Source organism: Pundamilia nyererei, unplaced genomic scaffold (genome assembly GCF_000239375.1).
Source record: "Pundamilia nyererei isolate P.nyererei 1_Seehausen unplaced genomic scaffold, PunNye1.0 scaffold00041, whole genome shotgun sequence".
In the NCBI taxonomy this organism is placed as follows: Eukaryota; Metazoa; Chordata; class Actinopteri; order Cichliformes; family Cichlidae; genus Pundamilia; species Pundamilia nyererei.
The window spans coordinates 2,504,282-2,520,719 of NW_005187442.1; the positions used below are offsets into that span (position 1 = coordinate 2,504,282).

A 16,438-nucleotide genomic window follows, 5' to 3' on the forward strand; every position below is an offset into this window, starting at 1 on the left:
TGCAGGGAGGAGTTCCTGTTCCTCTTCTTCTTTAGTAGTGGGTGTTTGGCTCAGGCTTGGCTCTTTAAAACCCAAACCTCTCAATGCAAACTTAGATCTACCACCACATCACCATACCCCCTGTGACGACTCACTCTACCAGCCTCTCTGTATGGTGGAGCAGAAGGAAAGCCTGGAGGCAAAGGGGGAAGCGTCCTAATAGAGTGCTCCACTTGCCATATTTTACACATCTCATCACTTATCCCACTGAGACACATACATCTACATGTCACTGTGGGGGCAACTGAAGAGGGAAGATCCTTAAGGATCAGAGAGTTTTTGGGACTGGTCTGATTGTGTGTATAATTCTGTGTTTAAATAAAATCCATTCATCCATCCATCCAGCTTTTTGTATGTGGGGGGTGGAGCCTATCAAATCAATCAATCCCACTATTGCTGATGAAGATATCCATATGTATGTGATGATATGTAAATAAATGACAGTAGATGGTAATCACCCATTCATCTTTCTACCCCCTGGATTTGCAGCTACTGATTTTTTTCAATGCTCCTTAATTACCTTATTACATTCCTAGTATTATTAGTCCTTTTGGAGCCTTTGGTTGCCCACAGGCACTGGCCACAAACAACAATATCCTCAGTTTATATCCACAGGATGACCTTTTTTCCAGGCTGTTAACAAACCTCTTCGTAAAGGTCATACGTTATAATTAATTTTAAAATGTACTATTTTGCAAATAATCATAAAGTACACCACTTTGACAAAAAGACTAAGGTAATCTCTTCACAACTAACTGTAAAAAATATTCAGTTAACTTTGATATATGACAAAGAACAGCATTAAATCTTCATACTTGAGGAGCAGGATCCAATAAGTGCTGCTTCACTTGCTGTTAGTGGTATAATTGTTATGAATGGTGCATTTGGGGTACCTCCATGTTGTTGTTTTGAAGCCACAGGTGACAATTGACAATACCAGAAGGTGGAGTGCCAAGTTATCAGCTATATAGTATAATATGAGCGTATGGGTGCACTGCACAGACACATACGCCTGCTAATTTGTGCTAAGAAGAATTGAAATTAGCTGGGATAGCTTTCAGCTATGACAGAAAATGCTATCATCCATCCATTTTCTTCCTCTTATCCAGTTCATGGATCAGTTTATGGTGGGGCTCGAGCCAATCACAGCTGTCACAGAGCAAGAGACAGGGTACAGCCCGGACAGGCTGCTACTCTGATACAAGGCTACATAGCAAGATACACAACGATTCAGTTCTAAGGACTTAGAATTACCAGTTAACCCAAAATGCATCTTTGCATGCATTTTACATGGGAGGAAGCCAAGGTCCCTGAAGGTAACTTACACAGGCACATGGAGAACATATTAATTTCAAACAGAAAGGCCCCATCCAGCGAGTTGATTTGAACCTTCTTGCTGTCAGGCAACCCACTACACCACTGCATGTTTAGCAAATTATATGTGGACATGGGTCTCAGAAAATCTATACTTGATTCAGGTGTTTTAGTCAATTACAGAACCATTTCCAACCTTCTCAAAAAAGATGTTGAAAATCAAATATGTGATCCTTAGCAGAGGAATAGTTTAATAATAACAAGAAATCCAGCCAGGATTTACAGCACAGAAATTAAGTTGCACTAGTGACTTACTAGTTTACTAGCTTGACTTTTAGACTGACTGGTTAGTCATGGAGTCCCCCAAGGCTCTGTTCTAGGTCCCATACTTCACATTACACATGGTTGTTTCGAGCCATATTATTTAAAAACACTGCATACATTTCCATTTGAATGCAGATGCCACTCAGTTATATTTATCTGTGAAACAAGGTTACACAAATCCTTTAAATAAACTATCACCATGTCTTAAAGAACTATAAGGGCTAGATGGCATGTAATTCTCTACTGTGATATGCATACAAAATTATTGCATTTGCACATATAATTCTCAAAATCATGTTTGTCTTGCCAGATAGTTACTCTAGAAGGCATTTCCTGGCCTCCAGTGTCATTTACCTTGCACATTAAACACATTTCCATGAACCCAAAGGGTCACTAGAGAAGCTGCAGTTTTTGACCCCCTACGTTTTGGTTTCATTTATCCTCTCTGCAGCTAAAGTACATATAGATTAAACTTAAACAAAAGAAGCTTGTGTTTTTTTTTAAATGTCCCCAAATGGCTGAAGACTGCTACAACATGTAGATGTGCTTATGCAAATCTCAGTAGCAACAGTGCAGCACCACACTGGAATTAGTGAATGTCTGTTTTTCTATTGCATTCGGCAGAATTTCAAGGTAAGCCACAAGTATTGATAATTATTTATCTCTCGAAATCTGCTGCCAATGTAAGAAAAGACAAAACAAGTAAAAATAAGAGGGCTAATGTAACAAAACTGAAGAAACTGAGTGAGACACTCCCTGACTCACATCTTTAAATGTCCAGTGTCACGTGCCAAAACTGAAAAATCACCAGTCATGCCTGTTGCAAGACCATAAATGATGCAAAAGGGCAACAAAGCCGTCAAGCCTTGTCAATCAAATTGACTTTTGTGTTCATGTGTTGAAATTTTATGGCTATGATGTGTGTGAGTATGCGGGCACGTGGGTGTCTATTAACATTTGATTCCTAGGTGCCATGATCTGAAAGGATTTTGTGGTAGAAACGGAAAAGGCATGACACTGAATAATGGAGGAGGAGAATAGGAGAACACCTTGACCACACACACACTGGGACGAGGCCGGCCATCAAACACACCTTGTTAGGGGAAGCTGGCCTCCTCCATTATTCACAGGCACATGCTCCCCTCATACTGCTTTGCCGGGGAAGATGGAGTGAGCCGAATGTAGACAGACAGCAAAGGGAAAAAAATGATAAAGGTGGACATAGAAAGAGAGGTGAGGAGACAGGGACAAATATAGTAGGTGAGAAAAAGGGGGAACGGTCTGGGATAAAATGTGTTATAAGAGTAGAAAACGTAGGGTGAATGTGTTATATTTATCTCTGAAATCCTCAGACTTTCTTCAAACTCAATGTCAGTCATCACTGATTCAGAATCGATTTGTGAAACTGACGCAAACACACATGTGCAAGCAAGACAGTGACTTAAATTATCGCTGTCAATTATGAATGCAATTGCAGCATTGCCTCCATAGCGACACCAAACACTGCAGGGGAAAACCTTCATAATGGGGACCACCAAACATGATGGTTAGTGAGAATACATTTTCAAAAGAAGAAAAAGAAACAAAACAATAACAACAACCCCCCCAGTGTGGCACCTTTGCATTTGTTGTTTCTAAAATAGAAGCAATTCAGATGACGGAGGTTCCCAGAAGCATGTGTCACACACATCAATCAGCACGTCTCACCTCGACATGGCTGGTCTTGTGGCCTCGGGAAGGACGGATAATGGTGGGAGGGAAGAGGTCTGAAGAAGTGACGAGCCAATGGATAAGCTGGCAGAAAGTCAAGAAGCAGTGGAAGGGCCATTGCCAAGGGTGACAGCCAGAAGTCACACAGCACCACAGCACTTCCCAGAGGTCCTTTTCCTCCTTCTTGACTCGTGTTTTTGTTCTTATGAATGGCTGATGTTGTGTGCTGCTGACTGATGCTTTCTAACCTCTTTTATTTGCATGTCTGAATGAACATTAATGGGCTTGTGGTTTTCAATCGTGCACACCTTTTGGGAGAAAAATATTACCGTTTTGAAAAATTATTTTTTCACTTGTCATAACTTTGCTTTGACTTACTCTGTTTTGCCTCCTGTGTTTCATTCCTCATCCCTCTTCAAACTGCACCCCACTCTCCTGCTCTGTTTGGCAAACAATAACAAAATGTCGAAATACTGGAAACCTGAGTGATGTTGACATAAATGAAGTTCCCCGTCTCTTCTTGCAGGGAAGCAAATTTAATAGCTGCTGCACTACATAGAAGATCTCAGAAGCCCCCCTCTCAGCGCATTACTCCTGTCACTGATGGTGGTCCGGGGGTGGGGGTGGGGGCATTTTGTTACATGGCTCATGCAGCATGTCTTGCATTTTGCCATTAAAGTTATTTAGCTGATAAGTATATTGGAAAATTTTAGAAATGAAATGTTTGCATGAAAAGGGGAACTACCTAAGAGTATCTCCTAGAAGTCTTTCACTCCTTATATTGTTGCTGCACAACGGAAGTGGCTAAAACTTATGCAGCAGCTATGAGATTCGTCTACACTTCCCCTGTTTTGCTTACACTGCAGGTATTGCCAATTTGGGAAAATAATTGCGAGAGGAGATAACATGTCTTCGTTTTCCTGAAGCCTTCATTACTTGCTGTGTTAAGTAGACACATATCTTTGGCCAAACGGAATGTGCTCACATTTCAGTAATTCCTGTGCATCTTTATGAGATTGACAGATACGCAAACATACTGTGCAGGCTCGCTTTCATGGATGTCTGACTTGGACAAAATGCTTTCCTGGGTCTTCATATATTCATTATACTAGAGTTCAGGGAGTTGCAGTGTACACATAACTCTACAGCACTCGGCCCATGATTTGCTCTTGGTTAACATCAATTGTCTTAAATCAAAAGTATTTCCAAAAAGTGGATGATGATCAGCTTCTAGCGACAAGTCTTTGCACTCTGCTTTGCTAGACATTTAATTTTTGTTTCCACAGTCTGTTATCTGTTGTATAGCTTACGCTTAATGTAGTCTTACTCATCCAGACTAGGGAACACTTTTGCTTGGCATTTTATGGTTGGCGCGTGCATTTTCTGTATACGTCAGTCATATTCACTTATCTGTGCAAAGCCAAAATTTTCATCAAGATTAAAATTCAATTAATTGTGCAGTCCTAACTTATACCTTTCCATGCCCCAAATTCTAACACTGCTTCTGCACTAAAAATCTGCACTCTCCAAGCCAAAATCAACACTATTTAATTGGTGCCATTTATATATTGTCTCTGATCTTGGTTGTAGTGTGCCTTTGAATGAATTTGTCTGCCATGACATGACATAAAAAAGGCTGATAATAATACAGTTTCTGCTGACGTTACCTACGATCAATAAAAAAATCCAGGAAATTATCCTCCGGTCTTATCACCAAAATTAACATGCATTGAGCCCCAGAAAATCAGAAAATTAAACCAATATGGTAACAATAGATTCAAGTATTATAACAGACATAGTGATTTGTGTGTGCATCCAACCAGAAAACACCAGCAGTGTATATCAAGCAGGTAGTGGGCAGCTCAGACAGTAACAGACACCAAATGTAAGCAAGGTGTTTACTGTGAGGATCTCAGCATAATTGATGTGTCCAGCAGCCGGCATTTTGAGGGACAAATCTGATTTCATCATGATTATGTCAGACATATTTCAAATCTGTACAACACATCTAAATTATATCCAGGTTCTAGCTACAGTATGTTTAGTGTCAGTGGGGGAGGACGCTCTCTGGCTGAAGAACTACTAGATCGCATTAGGAAAAGGAGTTGAGCTCCTATTTAAATTAAAGAAACAGAATATTTACGTCCAGATGAACAGAATCAACTTTTGGAGAATATTTATGGATCTTTTGGGCCAACTGAAATGTTGTATTGCATTGAAGCAGACACCAGGTGAGACAATCCAGAAACCAAAGCATTTGTTTCAAGAAAATGAGGCCCTACCTATAGACTATTAGCATTGTTACCCTAGCCCCTGCTCTCAACAAGGAGCTCCCTGTCTCATCAGCACCCAGTCAGTCTGCAACACATCTTACATACAGGCGATCTGACCTTGTCCTCAGAGTAAAACATGGTGGAAGCATATGTTTCAGATGCCTGTTAGATCAGGAATGATAAAGTCGCATGGTGGCATCTCAGCACATGGAGGCCACTGATGCTTTTCCCCTTCGTTCTTTTTCCATCATCGTTTATCTTTTGCTTCCTCCAGCCCTAATTAACAGCTCAAGCCAAGACAGAGGATCCAGCATTAAGAGTAACTCATCAGTTAAAACCACCACTCTATCTTTTATCTCCATCTCTATCTCCATCACTCAGCAGCTTCTCTCCTCGCACAGGTCATCGCAGAAGACGGACCTGAGCAAAGGAGGGGGGCACCCCTTGCTATCTGTAGACAGCCCAGAAGTGTCCTTCATCTCAAAAGTTTAGCGTTCTTGGAAACATATAAACATATAATACATATAATAAACAATTATTTAACAATAACTTTGCTTCTGATCATTTTAAAGGGCATGGGATATATCTCCTGATGGTAAATGGATTATTTATTTTACTGTTGTTGTTGTTGTTTTTTTTACAACAATTAACCTTATTTGTTCTCTTGCTCCAAAGGTCAAATTACATTGTTGGAAAAGAAGACAGAAAAAGTAGAGTAATTGCAGTACTTACTCTGTACTTTGATCCAAGCCATTTCAGGTGAAATAGGTGAAAAATATTTAAATATACACAAATTTTTGTACTGAGAACAAAAACCAATAGATCTTAAATTACATAAATGCAGTAGAGACTCTTACACTGCACTGAAGTAAAACAAATGGTGAATAACTTCTTCAAAAGTTCAATAGCAAAAACACTGGGCTCGATTCCTCCATTCTCATTTATGATTTCCCTGCCTTTGACCCTGAGAAGCAACAACATAGCATGATGGTGCCACCACATTTTTCTGGAAAAGTCTGCACTAAACAGGAGATGAGGAATGCCTGTCAAGAGTGGCTTTCCTCTAAATACTCCTTCATAAAATTGATGGAGTGCTCCTGAGATGGTTGGATTTTAGGCCAGGTGCTTCTCTTACCTCTGCAGAGGACATCAATCCTGGAACTCAGTGGCCATGAGATTTGTGGTGACCTCCCAGAGAAAAGACACCGGCCTGAGCAAAGGAGTTCAGTCTCGGTTGTGCTCAGTTACTCAGTTTAGTTGGACAGCTGCAGTCCCAGTGGTCCCAAACTTCTTCCTATTGAGGCCACTGAGTGAGCACTCAGACGTTTCGAAGTGGATTTTAGACTTTTGCTCACTGCTACATATTTCATAGACACTCAGAGAGTTCCTTTGACTTCATGGCTTGTTTTTGTCCTGATGTACAGTATAATTGTGGCACCTTATAGAAAGGGGCGTGCCTTTAAAAATTACATTTAATTAATTACGTTTGCCACAGCTGAGCTCCAATCAAGGTCTAGAGTCATCTCAAGGGCAATCATAGGCAATATGCACCTGACTCTCAAGTGTCATGACAATGAGTCTGAATACTTTTGTAAAACAGAGTTTTCAGTTTATTTTTTGTCACTGGTGCAAAAAGTTTGAATTGTTTTTAATTGGTTTAAACGAAATGCGAATACTTACTAAAGCAACTGTATGCAAATGTCTATCATATTGATAATAATAACATAATAATTTCAGTCAAGAGATCTGGTAATAGCTCATGACCTTATGATGCCTTTTTAGAAATTTGTAGCTAAGAACTAATTGTAATAAATTTTATCAGGTACACCTGTTCACCTGTTCTTTTATGGAAATAGCTAATCAGCCAATCAGGTGGAAGCAGCTCACTGATTTAGGCATGTAGACATGGTCAAGACAACCTGCTGAAGTTCAAACTGAACATCAGACCGGAGTAGAAGGGTGATTTAAGTGACTTTGAATGTGGCATCATCAGAAATAGCTGATCTGTTGGGATTTTCCCACACAACACTCTTCGAGGTTTACCAAACACCTTCTGTAAAGGAGAAAATATCTAGTGAGCGACAGCTCTCAGGGTTGATCGTCGAGTCAGAGGAGAATGGCTTCAAGTTGGTAGGAAGGCAAAGCAGCTCAAATAAACACCTGCTGGAACCAAGAGATGAAGATGAGTATCTCTGAATGTGCAACACACTGAACTTTGAATCAGATGGGCTACAGCAGCAGCAGACCACACTGGGTTGGTCAGCTAAGAACAAGAACCTAAATCATGAGGCTATGATTCACAAAACTGGACAACAGAAGACTGGAGAAATGTTGCCTTGTCTCGATCTCTGTAGTCATATTCAGATGTTAGAGTCAGAATTTGGTATAAAGAACATGAAAGCATGGCGCCATTCAACCTTGTCACAACAATTCAAACTGGTGGTGGTGGCATAATGCTGTTGTTTCTGATCACGTCCCTTTATGCAAACACTGTGATCACCATCTTCGTGATGTCTCCTTCCAGCAGGATAATACATCATGTCACAAAGCTCAAAAAATCTCTATGAGTTCTATGCACTCAAATGGCTCCCACAGTCGGCAGAGCACCTTTGGGATGTGGTGGAACAGGAGAGTGACATGCATGTGTTGGCAAGAAAACATCACACAGATGCCATAGAGATATCCTGTCAGTCAGGATAGTCTTTCCTGTTTATCATCAATCATTTCAAGTTAAGTGCTTCGACTAAAAAGCTCCATTCATCTATGTTCTTAACTGCCTAGGGTCACAGGTGGTGGGATAATACCTATGCCAACCCACACTGCGCAAGAGGAGAGGTACACCATGTACAGGTAGCCAGACTATCACAAAGCTAACAATTCCAAATCCTTCATTCTAAAAATACCAAGCACAAATGTCCTTTTCTTGTCTAAACTGCTTATCGCGTCAAATGAATGACAGACTGTAGCACTGCTTTATGCCTAGAGGGAGTGGGAACCAACCAACTCTCCTACACCTACGCGTTTAGTCTGGGAATGGCTTTCCAGGCAGCTCCGACGGAGCTCTTCTCTGGAGAGTTGACAAGAGCCTACATAAGCGGAGGAGACCCCGCCAATACAGTCTGCCTCTTGTTCTAACTCGCAATTCCAACTGAAGACTATTTAGAGTAAGGGAGAATCATTTCCATGGGCTATGAAAGCAGAGACAGAGAAAGAGAGAAAGCCAGAGAGAGTGAGGGGTGTGTGCAATGGAGAGGAGAGGACAGGAGAGTAGAGGGGAGTCACCCCCCTCCCGGCCCAGCACACCCTGCAATCCCCACTACTAGATGCTGAAAATAATTCCTTTGCAGTGAAGACTTAATTCTCATTCTGTGTTCGTGTCCCTGATCCCGTATTGTCTATTCTGGTCATGTGGTCTGCCTGCCTTACTGCTGTCCGCTGTGACAGCTGTGTGTGTATGTGTATTTGATGCAGAGAGCGAGCGAGTGAGAGAGAGAGAGAGAGAGAGAGAGAGAGAGAGAGAGAGAGAACGAGTGAGAAAAGGGTCAGTCTGTGTATTGCCTACTGCTACAGTATGAGCTGCACCCATACAAAAGACAAATCCTTGTCTGACCACATGCAAATAAAGGGCTCAGATAGATGTAGAGTCCAGAGAGGAACCATTAAGGTGCATGCCTGCGTTTTAACAACGGCACCACTTTGCCTTCCATGCCTATGGGATTGTAACATGATGAACATTTCCAGTTTGACAGCCTGCTGGAAGCCTACGCATCAGTGATGATGCAGGCAACAACCACCAAAGTCTAAATAAATACAAAGAAATCCCTCAGATTTGGCTCAGAGATGATCTAAAAATACTGGAATCAGATGAGAAATAAGCAGCAGGAACAAGTATATGCTCATTTTTTTTCTCCCGATTTAGCGCTTCTGTTCCAAGTGTATCCCTCTCAGACTAGCATATTGTTGAACAGATGCCCACATATCATTGCAAGGGATCACTCCAGTAACAGCTCAGAGATGATTCAACCGTACGCAGACACAAAGAGTAGGGTCAAAACAGGAAAAAGGAGGAATAAAATCATGCTAGTGGGTAGACACACGCCTGGGGCTCACTGATTCCCATTCAAACCACGTATCTTTATATCACCAGAGAACCGACTGTTAACATTTATTTTGTGTTTTTGTTATCCTGTCATGATGTCAGCTTTGTCAGGATATTACGTTTGCCTGTCTAAGCGTCAGCGAAGTGGAAAATGGGAAGGAATAATAATAATCTTGTGATGCTAATGGGATCAATGACAGGCTGGTGGCCACGAGGGAGTTAGCAATGACTTTTTTGAGCTTGCTTTGTAGTGTAGTTGTGCATTTTTTGCCATTGCCTATGGATAACTGGCCAAATGAAGAAAACACGACACTACAACAGCTACAATGAGTTTGAGAACATCTTCCAGATTGAAAGATTGTACTGCTGTTAACCGTACAGACAACCAGAAAAGTGTGTAAACAGTTATTTGCTTCTTTCAGTACATAGTGCTGTTATTAAAAAGCAAAGAGTTTAACTGAAAAGGATGCAAATTTCGAATTAAATCTGTCTTATATCACATTTTTTTCATATAAAAATAGGCTAAACTACATATCCCATATTACTTATCCATCCAGTACCGCCACGCACTGTCATTTTACATCCTTCCTTAATGACAATCGGTGTCCATTGTGGATAGGTTGCCAGTCAAACACAGATCACACACCTTTACACCTACGGGCAGATTAGGTTAACCTAACCTTCATCTCATCAGACTGTGGGAGGAAGCCTGAGCACCTGCTGAAAATCCACAGGCTAGAGGAGAACATGCACACTCTACAAGAAGCAAAAACCTTTCTTTAAGATCCTATTTCATTTAACATTTGCAGACAATACTGATCAGTCTCCTGGCTCTTGTTTGTTTAACGCTTGAAGCCATAAGGTAATCCCACAATGGCTTCCCACCAGCAAAAAAAATGTCCATTTGCTTGTTTGCAACAAAGCAACAGCCCCTGGGGGATGAAAAATAAAACCAACACATATGTGCCAAAAACATTGCAGTTCCTGGAATCGCCACTTGGCTCCAAAACCAAGTCAATCCCCATAGATTCCAATATTAAAATGGCTTTAGAGCATAAAATATGCCTACATGAATAGTTTACAGCCTGGTATAAAAATGGATTTGGTATCTATTGATAAATTCTCCCTTATTTAATGTTAATTTCATTAGGCCGTAAATAAGAAACAGCTTCTGATTGCAGCTGTAGCCGATATCTGTTTGCCAAATGACTGAGCTGAACCTCTCAACCATGTTTGCGGTGTTGTTGTCTTTAGTTCATTTCTACTATTTCATTAGTAACTTAGCATTGCTGCCCTTCACCTCCCCTAATTCAGACATGGAACTGGACCTCTAGGCCATACTGGGAGTGCTGCTGCTGCACTTAATGAAAGATGAATTACAGGGCTTGCAGTTAATTGTAAAAACAGACCATGCAGAACATGTGTTCCTTGTTTTGGTTTGCCAACTTGTACATTTTTATTTATATGTTATTTAACACTAATTATCAGGTATCTGTGTGATTCAATCCTAGATTTTATGGATGCAGTTTGCCAACCTCCCTGTAGCTTGCCAATTAATGCAGCAATAATAATGACCATATTGTCTAAATGCCGTCACTGTTGGCTCTAAAAAAAAAAAAGCCCAAGATGGGAATGGCCACAATGCCAAAAACTGCACTTTGCTTTGTTGAGTCATAAATAGACACTAAGAGGAAATTGCTCCATTATTTGGCACACACCAGTGTTGTTTGGTGACACCCGATAGCATTTTGGTCAAGATACGCTGGCAAGCTGCTCCACCTCTTGCTGACTTGACTCCTATTACTCTTGAGAGCCTCTTTAGCACCTAAGTTGTTAAGGTGAGTTTGGGATAAACTCCAGAGATTAAATTATGTGGAAAAGCTGATTAAATAGTTATTATCCCATCTGCAGCCAGACAAGTACACACACAAGAAGGTACACTTACATCTCCGCAATCCCGTGAGCCTGCACACTTGCACACGAGCAAAATACATTAAGGCTGAAGGGAACTAATGCAAAGTTTTTGTGGTTGAAAATTTTGGGGCACTGTTCAATAAGCAGGGGACATACATATATGTTCAAAAAATAATTATTTTACTCTCCTACTTCTTTTTTCTGTTGCTCTGTCTCATTTCTAGGACAGCATGTTGGGTCTTTAACTCAGTAATAAAATGCAGACTTCATATGATTAAAAAAAAAAGACCACCATCCTTTCCAAATAAATGCTTCATTCATTCATTCTGATGAGATTCACAGAATTAGTTCTACTTAAGAGAGGAATGGAGAGCGTGATCTAAATGTGGTTGTTTTGGGAAGCTTGCCTGCTGTCAGTTCATGTCTTTCTGATAGACATGTAAGTTTGGAGAGATGCCCACATGTCCCTGAGCCTCTCTGAGTTCTTAAAACCAAGGAAGATAGAAAAAGAGAAAAAAATATATGTGTGGGGTGGGGAGGTGGAGACAAGACCGAGAAAGGGGTACAAGGAGATCGGAGAGGGAAAAACATGTGCTGACTGTCGCACAGTGGAGCTTTCCTGCCTCGGCTCTTCGTCGGAAGCTTGGTGGTTAGGTTGTGTCCAAGTCTCTTTGAGGAAAGGCTAGCGTTAACCCACACACAACATCCACCATCAATGGAGTTTTCAGTGGGCTGCGAATCAAGCCACACATCCAAGAGCATCCGTGGCGTTTGCACGGGGCGCTGCCGTGTAATAATACTGTATGGTCCCACACATACGTGCCAGCTTTGCACAGATTAAAAGCCACTGAATGCCTTTTGCTGCTCTCTCTCTCTCTCTTTCTCACTCAGTCTCTCTCTTACACACTCTCTCAGTGTGCGTGATCATGGGAGGTATGCATACAGAGGCTATATTTGGGGCTGGGGGGATTTGGAAGCTGTGTTTCCCAGCCAGAGCTTGGTATTACTACACAAAGATGAAGAGCAAAGCGGAGTCACATGCAAATGCACATACTGTGCATGCAAAGGACACACACATACACACACAATTCAGACAAAAACTGGAGCGAACCTGGACCTCAGAAGGCAAGATGTCATAGAATAGTCAAAATTTTTGCCATATTTTTATACAAAGTACATTTTGTAAATGCATAATATACATCATGACAAGTCAGACCACTAATTTAGCAAGAAATATATGACATGTGAGTGTTTGAATGGAGCACGCAAATGCATATGCAACAAACAAGTACACACTCACAGGAAGTGAGTGTGTAGATGAGTGCTCAGACCCTGAGGCAGGCCCAGGGTGGGAGGCATAGGACAATTAAAATTCACGGTAAAGTGGAAGAAACACAGACAGTTCGAAAGTAGCCACTGAGCAATCATGCATAAAAATACACAACCACACAAGCACTTACATACAGGTAGACGCAAACAAATAATACAAGCACACACAAAGGTTGAGCTCAGCGTGAGAAGCTTTCATCCACTCCTAACAAAGCTCATATTTTCAATGTGATATCTTTGACAAGTGACAGCATGTTCACCCCAATTATCCAGTTTTCTACCTCCCTCTCCTCACAAATAAACCCCACCTCTTCTTCAAACGTTCAACAAAATACATACATTACCTCCCCCCCCTCTCTCTTTCTCTCTAATACACACACACACACACACTTGGAGATGCCAGCTCACCTCTCCTGCACTGTGTTCAGGGTCTAAACAGAGATGTCCCCTGGGCTCTGTCACCTGTCTAAAGAGATGTGGGGCTAAGTGATGGAGGAGGGTGAGCCAAGGTCTCATCTGCTCCCTGGTGACTGAATGCAGGAGTGGACGGGTGACCTTTGACCCTGGCAGAAAAGGAGATTGAGCAACGCTCCAGACTCCATTAGCATTCTGCTCACACACACGGCCCATACCATAGCAGACTCAGAATGAACACTGTCGATGTAGAAGACTGAGGCTTAGCAACAAGGTTCTGAGTTGTAAGAGAGATTCAGTCAACCTGAATGCTTTGCTTCTTCCTGGCATCACAGCAGGGGAGGGTTTTTTTTGCTGTCAAAATACATCATCTCTCAGTAAATTCCCCAAAAGGAGAAAAAAAACCCACCCAAAACAAAACACGCAGAGGTTATTGTAGTAATCCTAGCATGATTAGAGTCTTAAAAGACCAGGGGTCAGGTACAACATGGGAACTTAATGCCATTGTGCACCATTTCCTGCAGGATTTTCCCCTCACGCCTTTGATGCTTTGTTTCACCTGACAGTGCGAGCCTTCCTTTTCCATATGCACACACAAATACATCAAAAAGACAAATAAGCTGTCGGTTGTGTCTCTGTGCGTCTCAACATCGGCATATGTATGCGGGAACTGTCAACACTGCACAGCAAGATCAAACTGGCAATCTGTCAGTTTGCTGGGGATACAGTTGGGGATTTAAGTGACTGATGACACACACAGAAATTAACCGACTCTAATGTGGCATGGGCCTTAATGTCAGTTTAAAAAAAATGAAAAAGGGACGAGTACCCTTTGACCTCCAGTTGGTGATGAATATAAGCCACCTAACAGCCACCAACATAATCAGAATCCACAAGAAAAGCTTACTTCCAATTTTAATGCCAAATCCTCATCAGCTGATGACTATTTCTCTTTGGAACTCCCCATCATACAGCCCAAAAACGATGATGTAGATAAGAAGAGAAATCAAAGTGGCTTGGGATGCGTTTATCCTCCGCTACATTCCCGGCTGTATCTACCTCATGCAGTATTTACTGTGGTAGGGTCAGTACCGCACTGATTTGTGAGTGACGCTTGGATTTCAGCACCACGGACAGCGCGTTGCCTCTTTCCTCCAGCGCTAGGAGAGGAGGAGGGAGAGGAGGAGGAGGGATGGAGATGGAGACGAGTGGTTGTGGTGGTGGTGTTGTTGTTGGTGATGGAGGGGGTTTCCCTGGCAGATTTCAGCAGAGGGTCTACACAGTCATTCCTCCATCGCTGCAAACCGCCTACTACCTCCTCCATACTGGATTTCCATACGGAGGAATACCATATGTGTGTGAGAGAGATCACGGCTTTTCATGAAATATTGATCGATCCAGCCTCATGGACACGGAGAGGAAGAGAGAGGGAAAGGGAGGGGGTGAGGGGGGAAGGTTGGAGGGGGGGTGGAGGGGGGGTATTCCTTTGCACAGCCTTTATCATGCTCCCACTACCAGCACCGATATCGTCTCCATCCCTCCCTCCCTCGCTCCATATCACTAAAAAAAGCAAATCTGTTTCATTTACTTTCCGATCATGACCACAACTGCTGATTTTCGCCTCGCCTTATGCTTTACCGATTTGAAACATGACAAAGCAGCAGTCTAACACACACACGCGCCCGTGACAGATATGGGTAAAATGAAGGCCGGCGGCGACCAGATCCAACACCATCCGCCGTCTCATAGCCTCACATCGCATCTAAACGCAGAACGTTTCCAGTGTTGGTAAGCGAGAGACGCGCCGTCATCGCTCTGCGTTCAGAGGAATGTCGGGATTCACCGGTGTGTTCAGCCCTACCAAACCGAGCCAGAGCTGTTATCATACAGCCCAAACTTCTCGGTCGGCAATGTCATTCACAAAATAACCCCCAGTGAGCCGTCTAACACTCATTTCACTGAATTTCTCACATCAGCCACTGCTCTAAATAGGCCAAAGATGCGCTCATCATCATCACCACCACATCCACCTTCAGCAACTGTCGTGAGCAGCACTTAAAAAAATGCTGTGGTCAGTTGGGTGTCCGTAATGCAACATAGAGGCTGAGCATCTTCAGTATCGACACAACACACGGTCAGCTGTAATTCTCAGCTTTGACAAGCAGATAGGGGCATGAATTATTCAATGCACAAACTGAGCGCTTCTTCTTCTTCAGCATCAGCAGCAGGGAAAACGGCTCGACAAGAAATCTACACACGCCAATGCAGAGCCCACATTTACCACATTAGCACTGGTTGTCATGCATACCGGTAAGAGAGGAGAGAGGGGGGGAAAAAACCCCAAGACCCGGCTTTAAATCAGCGTCGCCTTCAAGAGGCTGAAAAAAAAATCAGCGAGAGACTCAGAGCCGCCGCCGCCGCCAAGCAAAGCCAGCCGACACGTATGAAGAACCGGGCCGGCAGCCGGCGGAAATGAATTCACAGAAACATGAGCGAAAGATGAAACGGGCGGTGGACATTTCTGCGTTTACCTGTCAAGACTCCGACCCGGATTTGGTGGTCGTGGTTCGTTAAAATCATCCCGTCTGACGCCATGTTCAGCAGCGCTGTCGCCCGCACCGAGAACTCACGGCAGGGCCCAGAGCCGATCGCATCGAACTTAGTCGGGAGAGGGAGGGGAGGAGGAGGAAGAGGAGGAGGAGGAAGCTCTGGAGGAGGGCTGGGATACAGCAAAAAAAAAAAAAAAAAAAAAATAGACGAGAGGAGTAGAACCCCGAGCGATCATCGGGACACCTACAGATAAGCGGGCAGGATGCGGGGGCCGTTTAAACCGCACACATCACTCTGCTGGCCGCCAGCCACGGTTGTAGTGTGGATCCTAGATTATTTCTTATGGAGACCATTATTTTCTGAGAAGGCTTTTAGGGAGATTGATTAACAGTAATTACGTCTGCAGACGTCACTCAGTTTATATGTCATGCATCCTTCGGAGCTAGGAAGGCTTCATGGACCCTAAAACGTG

At 42.7% G+C, this 16,438-nt stretch overlaps 1 protein-coding gene across 7 annotated transcripts in view; it reads right to left on the reverse strand.

The window, feature by feature from the left end:
- The window catches only part of gphnb (gephyrin b), a 108,826-nt gene extending 92,750 nt beyond the window's left edge, over positions 1–16,076 (reverse strand). For 6 of the 7 annotated variants that reach the window (XM_005731123.1, XM_013910348.1, XM_005731120.1 and 3 more), the window contains exon 1: positions 15,948–16,076. In XM_005731123.1, the coding sequence (XP_005731180.1) occupies positions 15,948–16,011 (64 nt within the window). In that variant the 5' untranslated portion in view covers positions 16,012–16,076. Of the gene's footprint in view, positions 1–14,323; positions 14,344–15,947 lie in introns of those variants that run through there. The other variant, XM_005731122.1, reaches the window with a different exon arrangement.
- Positions 16,077–16,438: the final 362 nt, after the last annotated feature.